Source organism: Lycorma delicatula, chromosome 1, assembly GCF_047948215.1.
Source record: "Lycorma delicatula isolate Av1 chromosome 1, ASM4794821v1, whole genome shotgun sequence".
In the NCBI taxonomy this organism is placed as follows: domain Eukaryota; kingdom Metazoa; phylum Arthropoda; class Insecta; order Hemiptera; family Fulgoridae; genus Lycorma; species Lycorma delicatula.
The window spans coordinates 47,673,847-47,686,384 of record NC_134455.1 but is presented as its reverse complement, the minus strand read 5'-3'; the positions used below and the strand labels follow the sequence as shown (position 1 = coordinate 47,686,384).

The following is a 12,538-nucleotide window of genomic DNA, read 5'->3' as shown; positions in this document are numbered from 1 at the left end:
CTGAAAACTATTTGGGAATTAACTACCCAAAACACTTAGTCAAGTTAAAACCTCGATAAGCTGTACAAATATATCTTACTATCTGTAAGGGTTGGTAAAATATTGATTCAGGCACTCCAGAAGAAATTCAGATGATTTAAAAAAAAAAATTATTGCAAAATGTTTGTGAAGTTTGTTGACCATCTAAATAATGATGGAATCTGCTGTTTATTGTTTATAAACCTTACTGACAATTTGAAAGTTCTTTTCATCATTATTAAGTTTTCCTTCACCTTATTAGAATAAGCAGTGCCTTAACAACATGTGCCAGAAGCTTTAAGAAAAAGCAAATTATAGTTCTATTTCCATCTTTGGATTAGATAATGTGAGCAGGGATTATGGCTATGATTTTTAAGACAAAATAACTATTGTTCATAATGAAAAACTGACAATAACTTAAAGAATTAATGGTTGAGAAGTTCAAAGGGCAAATAATTCTTTTTATTCAATATTGAAGGGCTCTGCACCAGGAATTTATTCCTCTTGATCAAATAATGGATATTTAATTATACTGTGATGTAAATCACAATTTAAAGAAGATGCGTGCCATAAAAATTAGACCTGCAATGCAACTTCAACTGGCTATTATATTTTGACTTTTAACCCTTAAGAATAAGTTTTTGAGGATATTACACCTGGACATCCCAAAGCTTTTACTTGTTCTTGGAAATGAAATCAAAAATGAACAGATGACATTTTGTGAAAGAAAGTCAGAACAAATTTTTTACAGATACTTCAAGAAGAAGTCTTCTGCAGAGAGGAAAATTCAGAATTTGCAGAAGTATTGTGATAATTATTAAAGGCCACATGATAATTAAAGGCAATAGAAATTATAAATAAACAGCATAATTCTAAAATCCCATTTGCACTATGTTTTTATAACTCATTGAGGAACTTTACAGAAGCATTTCATAAGGTTAAGTGATTCTAGAAACAATCTCTGAAATTTGGAGTTTTTTTCAGAGCATTGTCTTAAAATATTCAAGTTCTGAAATAGTATATTTAAGTGAATAATAAACTAAAAATAAGTCTTATATTTGATGGAATGTAAATCTTGATTTCACTTAAAATTAACCTTAGAGCTACATTATTAAAATATTAACTAACTCATTAACAAATTTATTTTTACCTTTAACTGGAGTAACTGCACCAAATAATCTCCAATCAAGATCATCAGGTAATTCTTTAGCATACTTTGCTAAAAACTGTGAAGAGTAAGGAAATGGTGATCCACCATTATAAGCTACTTTGGATGGCCTTCTGCCTCGTAAAACCTTTAGTTCATCACTTGTTCTGTCTGCCAAGTGGTTTACTGCTAATCGGTAGCTTAAGTTTGCTCTGTTCTTAGACTGGATAAATCTGTAAAAAGGATAATAACAAATTAATAGAATTCTGAGTTTATCTCATATCAAGTTAAGTTGTCAAAACGGTTTAGAGATTACAACAGTTAACAATACAGAAGATACATTCTTTGACTTACCATGCTGAACAAACAGGTTTAATATAACAGGGTAATCCACTTATGTTTACAACTGATAAAAACAAACACCCTACTTGATTATGATGGGTTCTGTCTTTGAGCTCACTTAAATAAAATATCAGAAGTACTCAAAGAAAGAATTGCAGTGGTAAAGAATTCTTTTTCATTCTCATGACATATGACCAAGCCTTCAAGCTTACAAATTGGGGTCAGTTCATTAACTACTTTTTTACACTATTGTTAAAAATATAATTAAATTATACCATTCCTTTACTGGTACAGGCTACTTACTGGCTTCTATATTTTCATGATACCACCAATGGTCTTTACTTTGAATAATTTCTTGATCTATATGTTAATAGATGTTTCTATCAAAAGGTAACCATTACATTGATTCTTACCGATTCCGTTTTCTCACAAGCTGCAATGATGCATCTTGAAATGCAATGCAATGATTCTCACTATCTGAAAATTTGACTCAATGTGTGAAATTTCAGTTACTGTTATAACAATAAGATTACTTACAAAAGAACTAATAGGTTTTAAAGATTAATAAAATGATACATGCATTCTATTTGTTTGAAAGTGGTCATAAAAACATTATCACCAAAATGTATTTGAAATTTATCCACCAACATTTGAAAATTATATAATATTCCATGAAAATTATGTACATATCTTCAAATGAGATTATTCATCCAGTGGCTAAATATTTTAAAAATAAATAAAGTGTTTTAACTGGGAAATTGCAACAGAGACCATCCATTTCAAAAGACAACATTAACAGAATAATATGCTTTGTTGTTCCATAGCTAGGCATTATTAAAGCAGAAAATGGATTCATCTTTTTCATTCCATTAGAGTAATCATGTCTGTGATGCATTATGAGATTCAATTATAAGATAGATAGAAGAGAATGGAGATCAAGGGCTACTGTGATGTCCAGATATTACATCCTGATTATTTTTGTAAGTATATGAGGAAAGTTTACTCAGAAAAGATTCATGTCTAAAAACTAGGACAATTGTGGGAAAGGATAATTCCAACATTTACAACTGTAGCAACCATTATACTCTAATATCATGTTTGCTCTAGTTGTCTACGTGATATTTCACTTAAATGAACAATCTCGTGCAGCTTTTGAATTTGTTTTTTTTTTTAGGTGAACGTGAATTAACATTAGAAAAAAGTCTGAAGTTTTGAAAAAAAATTGGGGCTGGTTATACAGGAGAGTGACACTGGGTTTGTGCAGAGTAAGCTCATGTCAGTCTCACCCAAATCCAACCTGCTGTGGTTGAGACTGGCCTATTGCGAGTGGTATATTGATATTTACATAGTAAAATGTTTAGTCTTTTTGTTATAGGTGCACTAAAAGGGTGTAGTCGCAACTTCAAGCAAACATTTAATGACCTAAGTTTTATAATTTATTTTGTAATTAAGGTTCAGCTTTAATGATATTTGAAGGCCTAATATCATATTTTAATAAAATAAAAGTTTCTGTAGAAAAATTTTTTATTTAAAGGATGTTTTTATTGAACTAGTATGCACTAGTGAATAATGAGATACATTTTATGTCATAATACTGTATATGTAATGAAACATTTTAGATACCAGAATAGACTATAACAGAATTTAACTATTTTATTCACTTAAGATATATTCATTAACATTTTCCAACTAACCATTCAGAGTGTAAACCCACTTATAATCTACTATCAGATTTGTGCATTGCCTTGATACAATTTTAAAAAATTTCTGTCTTTCATAAATATGTTTCATAACATTTAAAAGAATGGTTTTTATTAAAGATCAGACATTTTTCTCAAATATATTTATTTCATTTATCAATTTTGATTATTTATTATTTAAAGAGGAAAAAATTAAACTTAAACTTTAAACATTCAAAAGGAACAGTTATGGTAAAAGACATGTTTTGAGTACATGCTCAATAAAAAATATTTTTTCCAAATTTTGGTTAATGTATTTCAGTAGTAAAAGTTAACCATTCGTTTTCATCTTTTGAGTATATTATTGGCAAACCTTCATAAACAAAAACCGAACTTTTCAAAGTTTAAAAGAAACTGCAGAAAAAGCAGGCATTTTACAAATTTTATTTGCATTTATTGAATTGCTTGCAGCATAGAGGATGGCACTCTCTGTTACACAAGTCATCACCTGAAGCTAAGTATTAATTAACATAGTGGTGTTAATATCAAGCAATAGAGTTATTACAGGATAAAGTACGATACTCAATTCTTTGTCATTGTACAATACGATACTTTGTTGCAGAATTTGAAAATAACCTATAGGTTTTAGAATGGATTACTGTTACTAAACTGCACACACACACACACACACACACACACACACACACACACACACACACAAAGAGTAAACAGAGAAAATTAGGCATCACCTGAAATTCTGATGGAAAACATGTTTACGTAAATCATGTTCTTTAGCTGATTTGTAGTCTTTTGTTCTGTTGTGATATTTTTGAAATTCATCCCAAGCACAATCAATATGCTTAACATCATTATGAATGAATTCCTTCATTGGATTAAAAGTATAAGTATATTGACTACCAGGACCAGGAAATGATTGACAGGTCATACCTGAAAAATTATTCATGAGCAATATTTTACTGATATGTAAATATTTCAGTTTTATGAACATTTAAAAACAACTATTTAAGAAATATCTTTCTTAATAATTTGTCATATGTAATAAAATTAAAAGTATAATACTAAAAATTAGAAGTAAATTCAATAAAAGACTTGATTGAAAGATTGTTCAATAGAATAACTAACGCCTGAGATATGAATTCAGTTAAATTATATATTAATAAAAACATAAATAATTAATAGAAGATCCTTTCTAACCATCATCCTTTAATTTGACATCTATGAATGTGTTTTTTTTAACCACAGTTAAAAAAAAATCCAAGGAGTATTTAGGCTATTTTATTTGGATTTAATTCTTTTATATTTAATTTCTTCTGACTCACTTCTTCACTCTTATATTGAAAACAAGTATAACAACAAATAACACTGGCTAATGTTGTTTACATAAATATATTATTTTAGAGGTTATTAATTCACTACATAAGCTTGAAGTATGGGAAGAAAATATGATGTGAGAATTTTGCAGTGCATAATAAATAACAAGTGTGATTGGGATTTGAACATGGTACATCAATGAGATTCAGTTACCAATCTTTAAAAATGCTGTATTTACTAACATAACATTTAATAAAATCATATAATTTTCAACAGATGCCTATTTAAAGAAAATACTATTTTGCATTAAACTAAAAATATCAGAAAATACAAGGGGTTGGAAACAAACAGATGATGAAAAGGTAAAAAAGAGAAGACACTACTTATGCTATGAAATACAGAATTTTAAAAAGAAAATTCCATTTATGCTCAAAATAAAAACAATCTTTTAAAAGGCGCTACAAAGGAAGAGTGTGAATCTTGACTAGAAAATGATATAATGTACAATACAATTGATATCCTCAAAAAATGGACATTATAAAAGCCAAAGAAGCTGAATAGGTGGGACTGGCAGTTATTATGGAGATTTCACCAAACTGCTACATTAAAGAAAATGAAATATCAATGGAAAATAAAATACCTGAATTAAAAAAAATAGAATGAAAAGCATACAAAAATTAAATTTATAGTCAAGTTTTGTTTAACTTTATTATAATGTTAATGTTACCTCATAAGTTCTTTCTTATGTGTTTGTAAAATATTTATAATTAATTTTTAATTTTCTTTAGTAGACTTGACTATTTTGTGTTCTTCAGTTGAAAAACAAAATCATGTAATTGATGTAATAACTTTTATACAGTAAAAATAGCTATAAAGTAATTGCATGTTTTCTGCCATGTTATATTCAGCCTAAATTAATAAAAACTTTTATTTTATAAAATATACTAAACTTAACAATATCTTTTTTATGTGGTAGCAGATATGTTTAACTCTATGGTGGAAAGAACCATCAGAGATTATCTATATTAAATTCAATAACATTTGTGCTTTGTTTATACCTTAGTAAATTAAATGTACTGCATAATAAATACTACAACTGAATGTAGAATTTTATAAACAATGCTATTGATGAAGCTCGCAGTGATACTAAAAGTTTAAAATCTGATCTGCAAAGTGAAATTAAAGAAACATTTAAAAAATGGCTCTAAAAATATATCTATCTTCAATCAAATATAATCTCTTAAATATTAAGTGCAAGCTAACTCAATAGAGCAAAGTAAAACATTTAATGGTACATAATGTTGATAGTCCAGTAATGATAAGACATCAGAATTGGAGGCAACTGTAAAAAATCGTTTTGATGGAAAAATTGGATGTGAATTTGAAACATTTTGAATCAGATTTTCCTAAAAGAATTTGAAAGGTGCAAGAGAAGCATCCTATTTCCATAAAGTTTTTATCATTGCAGAAAAACTTAAATCATTGTATCACAATAAGTTTTGAAAGGAACGTGTAAGTATTTCGAAAGATTTTCTACTGCATGTGAGAAATATAAGGAAGGGATTTCTGCTATAAATTAAAAGGTACAAGAAGGTGGTCATGTTTCAAGGTATCGTTATGATAAAATAAACATTAACCAGACTGTATTTATTCTCTAATATATAAAGTAGAATTTAGGTTTACACATCCTGGGTTCACTTTCAAACAGCTTCAAATATGGAAGCAGGACATGGATAATTGTCTCTCCTTGAATAAGGGTAATTCTCTGGATGAAAAGTGGAAGGAAAGAAAAAGTCAATCTAAAGGCAATTCACAATCTCAGGTGAATAGAGAAGACCTATTGTGATTCTCAAGCAATGGGTTTAAGCTTCCAAAAAAAAAAAACAAAACACATAAGAACAAGAAGGTTCACACAGTGGTGGATTAGCAATTACTGCATCTTCATGCAATGGATAGTGTAGGTACATTGAAACTGTGTCTCTAAAATATGTAAGGATCTAAAAATCTGTTTAATTTATCTGGTGACAAAGTAAGAACAGTATTACTCTGCTATAACGTGGTTCAAAATAATACAGATAGAAGGATGTCCCCTAAAAAAGGAACTGTATCAGATAAAAAAATTATATTTTTTAGCAGGTATATAGAAACACATTTTAACTATGTATAAATGTATTTAGTAATAAATTGAAAGAATAAATAAATAAAATTATATATTTAGCTTTGTAGAACTACAAGCAGCTATACTAAGTAACCAGGAAGACAAAAATATATAACGATATCAAAAATTTAGGTTGACTTAATCTTATTCCTTATCTGCACTTCCTTTTTAAATTACGTTACTGCATGACAGCGTTCAATACAATACATATTTTATAATCTGATTTTATTTCATTAGAAATGCTGACATGTGATTCATATCCGGTAAAAATACAGGATGCGATGCACCCACAAACTTAAAAACAGTCTCATATTCAACAGTCATAGTTAAACTACAAGTGCAGTTTTGTCAAATTTGTAAACTGTTTACATCTGCATTTAATGTTTTTGGATCTTTCTTTAAAAATCCTATTTAAACATTTTTTTTAAAGGTTTTGTTCACATTAAATTATTTAGTAAGCAGTATAAGTGACAATATTGTGAAACCTCATTCACAAATCAACAGTGGTGATGACTTTAATATATCTAGTGAATGGTTATTGACAGAAGATTTGTCACAGCACAAGCCAAATAAGTGAAGGAAACTCTCATTCAACAGATGCCCCAGCAGCCATTGATTATTAAAATATGGTAGTATTATAACTATGTTTTTATTTAAAAATATAACTTTGTTATCCAGCCACTGGATCAAGGAATAATTCAAATCTTTAAAGCATATTGTTTACTAGAGTTTATAATAGCTATTATAAACTCAGAATTGTAAGTTCCAGATTTTTGAAAGCACTTACATTTTTTTTTGTCTTCAGTCATTTGACTGGTTTGATGCAGCTCTCCAAGATTCCCTATCTAATGCTAGTCGTGTCATTTCGGCATATCCCCTACATCCTACATCCCTAACAATTTGTTTTACATATTCCAAATGTGGCCTGCCTACACAATTTTTTCCTTCTACCTGTCCTTCCAATATTAAAGCGACTATTCCAGGATGCCTTAGTATGTGGCCTATAAGTCTGTCTCTTCTTTTAGCTATATTTTTCCAAATCCTTCTTTCTTCATCTATTTGCCGCAACACCTCTTCATTTGTCACTTTATCCACCCATCTGATTTTTAACATTCTCCTATAGCACCACATTTCAAAAGCTTCTAATCTTTTCTTCTCAGATACTCCGATTGTCAAAGTTTCACTTCCATATAAAGCGACACTCCAAACATACACTTTCAAAAATCTTTTCCTGACATTTAAATTAATTTTTGATGTAAACAAATTATATTTCTTACTGAAGGCTCATTTAGCTTGTGCTATTCGGCATTTTATATCGCTCCTGCTTCGTCCATCTTTAGTAATTTTACTTCCCAAATAACTAAATTCTTCTACCTCCATAACTTTTCATTACTTTTGTTTTCTTCTTGTTTATTTTCATGCGATAGTTCTTGAGTAGGACTTCATCTATACCATTCATTGTTTCTTCTAAATCCTTTTTACTCTCGGCTAGAATTACTATATCATCAGCAAATCGTAGCATCTTTATATTTTCACCTTGTACTGTTACTCCGAATCTAAATTGTTCTTTAACATCATTAACTGCTAGTTCCATGTAAAGATTAAAAAGTAACGGAGATAGGGAACATCCTTGTCGGACTCCCTTTCTTATTACGGCTTCTTTCTTATGTTCTTCAATTATTACTGTTGCTGTTTGGTTCCTGTACATGTTAGCAATTGTTCTTCTATCTCTGTATTTGAACGATAATTTTTTTAAAATGCTGAACATTTTATTCCAGTCTACGTTAACGAATGCCTTTTCTAGGCCTATAAATGCCAGTATGTTGGTTTGTTTTTCTTTAATCTTCCTTCTACTATTAATCTGAGGCCTAAAATTGCTTCCCTTGTCCCTATACTTTTCCTGAAACCAAATTGGTCTTATCCTAACACTTCTTCCACTCTCCTCTCAATTCTTCTGTATAGAATTCTAGTTAAGATTTTTGATGCATGACTAGTTAAACTAATTGTTCTGTATTCTTCACATTTATCTGCCCTTTGGTATTATCTGATTCTTTGGTATCATGACTATAACACTTTTTTTGAAGTCTGACGGAAATTCCCCTTTTTCATAAATATTACATACCAGTTTGTATAATCTATCAATCGCTTCCTCACCTGCACTGCGCAGTAATTCTACAGGTATTCCGTCTATTCCAGGAGCCTTTCTGTCATTTAAATCTTTTAATGCTCTCTTAAATTCAGATCTCAGTACTGTTTCTCCCATTTCATCCTCCTCAACTTCCTCTTCTTCCTCTATAACACTATTTTCTAATTCATTTCCTCCGTATTACTCTTCAATATATTCCACCCATCTATCAACTTTACCTTTCGTATTATATATTGGTGTACCATCTTTGTTTAACACATTATTAGATTTTAACTTATGTACCCCAAAATTTTCCTTAACTTTCCTGTATGCTCTGTCTATTTTACCAATGTTCATTTCTCTTTCCACTTCTGTACACTTTTCTTTAATCCACTCTTCTTTCACCAGTTTGCACTTCCTGTTTATAGCATTTCTTAATTGCCGATAGTTCCTTTTACTTTCTTCATCACTAGCATTCTTATATTTTCTACGTTCATCCATCAGCTGCAATATATTGTCTGAAACCCAAGGTTTTCTACAAGTTCTCTTTATTCCGCCTAAGTTTGCTTCTGCTGATTTAAGAATTTCCTTTTTAGCATTCTCCCATTCTTCTTCTACATTTTCTACCTTATCTTTTTTACTCAGACCTCTTGCGATGTCCTCCTCAAAAATCTTCTTTACCTCCTCTTCCTCAAGCTTCTCTAAATTCCACCGATTCATCTGACACCTTTTCTTCAGGATTTTAAACACCAATCTACATTTCATTATCACCAAATTATGATCGCTATCAATGTCTGCTCCAGGGTAAGTTTTGCAGTCAACGAGTTGATTTCTAAATCTTTGCTTAACCATGATATAATCTATCTGATACCTTGTAGTATCGCCTGGCTTTTTCCAAGTGTATATTCTTCTATTATGATTTTTAAATTGGGTGTTGGCAATTACTAAATTATACTTCGTGCAAAACTCTATAAGTCGGTCCCCTCTTTCATTCCTTTTGCTCAGCCCGTATTCACCCAAATATTTCCTTCCTTGCCTTTTCCAATGCTTGCATTCCAATCTCCAACTATTATTAAATTTTCATCTCCCTTTACGTGTTTAGTTGCTTCATCAATATCTTCGTATACACACTCTGCCTCATCATCATCATGGGCGCTTGTAGGCATATAGACGTTAACAATCGTTGTCGGTTTAGGTTTTGATTTTATCCTTATTACAATGATTCTATCGCTATGCGTTTTGAAATACTCTATTCTCTTCCCTATCTTCTTGTTCATTATGAAACCTACTCCTGCCTGCCCATTATTTGAAGCTGAGTTAATTATTCTAAAATCACCTGACCAAAAGTCGCCTTCCTCTTCTCACCGAACCTCACTAATTCCTACTACATCCACATTTATCCTATCCATTCCCTTTTTAAATTTTCTAGCCTACCAACCTTTTTTAAACTTCTAACATTCCACGCTCCGACTCGTAGAATGTTATTTTTTAATTTTCTGGTGACCCCTTCCTTCGTATTCCCCGGAGATCCGAACGGGGGACTAGTTTACCTCCGGAATATTTTACCAAGGAAGGCGCCTCCATCATTGCTATATGAAAACGCAGAGAGCCACATTTTCTTGGAAAAAAAGCAGCTGTAGTTTTCCATTGCTTTCAGCTGCGCAGTACTCAGAGGACTGAGTGATGTTGATATGGCCGTTTAAGTCATTCTGACTCACGCCCTTAACAACTACTGAAAGAGCTGCTGCCCTCTTTCAGGAATCATTCCTTAGTCTCTCTCTCAACAGATACCTCTCCGATATGGTTGCACCTTCAGTCCAGCTACTCTGTATCCCTGAGCACTCAAGCCCCCTCACCAACGGCAAGGTCTCATGATTCATAGAGGAGGGCACTTACATTAAAAACAGTTAAGTACAGTGATCGAATTGTGTGGCATAATGTAAACAGTGTGACCATAGCAAATTGGTGGTCAAAATGTATGGAGAACGATGACCATAAAATAGAAAATATTCATACTTTTACCAAGGAAAATGCTCGAAAATATTCTGCATGTAAAGGAATCTATATTATTTATTTTATTCAGCCAAGAATTATTGGTTACTGATCTAGAAAATGGGTTCAAGAAGACAATGATATTCCTATAAGTATTATGCTAGCTGCAGAGGTGTACCGTAGGCACGCCCTTCGGGAGGGTTGCCCTGGCGGGCGGTGTCTCAGAATGGGATTATTAGGTGTCCAAAATTGATTACTTCTTGTGTAAAAATATTTTTTTTGAATGATGAAAATTGATATAATGAAAGTAGAAATTGATACTAACAAATCAGGATTTTCTGCTAGTGATATGATCACATAAATAAAAAAATATATTAATATATATTTTGCACTATATCGATATATAATAATATAACAAGTACACACCTGACCAGCATGAGACATGTACTAACGAATTGGGATTTTCCGCTAGTTATCAGTACATTCCAGAGCTAAGCGAAGGGGAACGAACACATACACACACCCCCATACAAATGCCCTTTAGTAGGGGAGGATGACTGATGTTGAAATTGTACAATCTGTTATTCCGCAGCTAGGGATGATTTGTCAGACCAAAAAGTGAATACGAATCTAGAGGTCATTACAGTTAAAGCACTTGAAATAACTAAAGTTCTGAACTACATAAATGGCTTAATGATGTGAACGGAACAACAAAGAGATTGTGATCCTCTTCATTTGTTACACTTGCAGAGTGTTAAATCATATATAAATAAGAAAAAATGAACTCCAATAATTTTGTATTTTTTTCAATAATTGTCTTAAATCTAAATGTTAAGTTAAATACAGCTAACTATTTTTAAAGGCTTAAATCTTTTAAAGGATTAAATCTTTTTCTATACTTTAATGGTAAAGGTAACTTACCTTTACCTAGAACTTTTGACTTCAAAAATCAGCTGTTAAAGAATTTTCTTGAGATGATGTGTTTACCACTAATCCCGTGGGTTAGGAAATACAATAACTGGTTATTTTTATAATGGCATTTTGGAGTATAATTACTTAATTTCCAGATAAAATTTAAAACTTAAGAGTAACAATTATTTTAAATTGTAATATTAGTGACAATAGCATCAGATACTCCCATATACAATATCCATATTTTATCTCATCTGCTAATAATACAAACAAAATATATAAATTTAGACAACTATTAACTGAAATTTTAATTTATGTAATTTATAGTAGATTACTTGAAGTAATATCTTGTAGGACTGTTTTGGTGAATCATGGCATGCAAGTAGAAATTATACATATTAATAAGTTTACTCACTTTCAGGAAGAGTAAATACAGATTGGTCTGGCTTTTCTGTAGAGAACCATTTGTACCTTATGTAGTAGTGATCAAAATGTGATCCAAATAGAGTGTTATATCCTTTCATTTCATACATAATGGGTATAGCAACTTTCTCTTCACTATTTGCAGATTTCTGTAAACAATATGTAATTAATGATGACACCTAGACTGGAATATCCATTAAAAAACATATCTCTGGTAGAGCATTTGTAATAGCTACAACTTTTTAAAAATGTTACTGACAAGATACAAGTCTGGGAAATTTAATCAACATGATTTTTAATCAACATGAAATTTGATCAACATGATTTTTGTCTCACAAGTAGCAATAGGTGTATTTTATGCCGTTTTTTAACCTGTTTTCAAATATTTATTTGGAAATTTTCCATCGCCC

General features: G+C 30.8%; 1 protein-coding gene and 1 long non-coding RNA gene across 2 annotated transcripts in view; one reads left to right on the top strand and one right to left on the bottom strand.

The window, feature by feature from the left end:
* Positions 1–3,247, top strand: part of LOC142317944 (uncharacterized) — a 36,322-nt gene extending 33,075 nt beyond the window's left edge. The window contains exon 4 of the long non-coding RNA XR_012754775.1: positions 2,682–3,247. This is a non-coding gene — a long non-coding RNA (uncharacterized LOC142317944). The remainder of the gene's footprint in view (positions 1–2,681) is intronic.
* The window catches only part of CtsK1 (C1 family peptidase 26-29-p), a 95,172-nt gene that overhangs the window by 28,673 nt on the left and 53,961 nt on the right, over positions 1–12,538 (bottom strand). The window contains exons 5-7 of the mRNA XM_075354466.1: positions 12,121–12,277; positions 3,936–4,134; positions 1,169–1,398 (exon numbers count right to left, since the gene is read on the bottom strand). Of these exons, the coding sequence (XP_075210581.1) occupies positions 1,169–1,398; positions 3,936–4,134; positions 12,121–12,277 (586 nt within the window). The remainder of the gene's footprint in view (positions 1–1,168; positions 1,399–3,935; positions 4,135–12,120; positions 12,278–12,538) is intronic.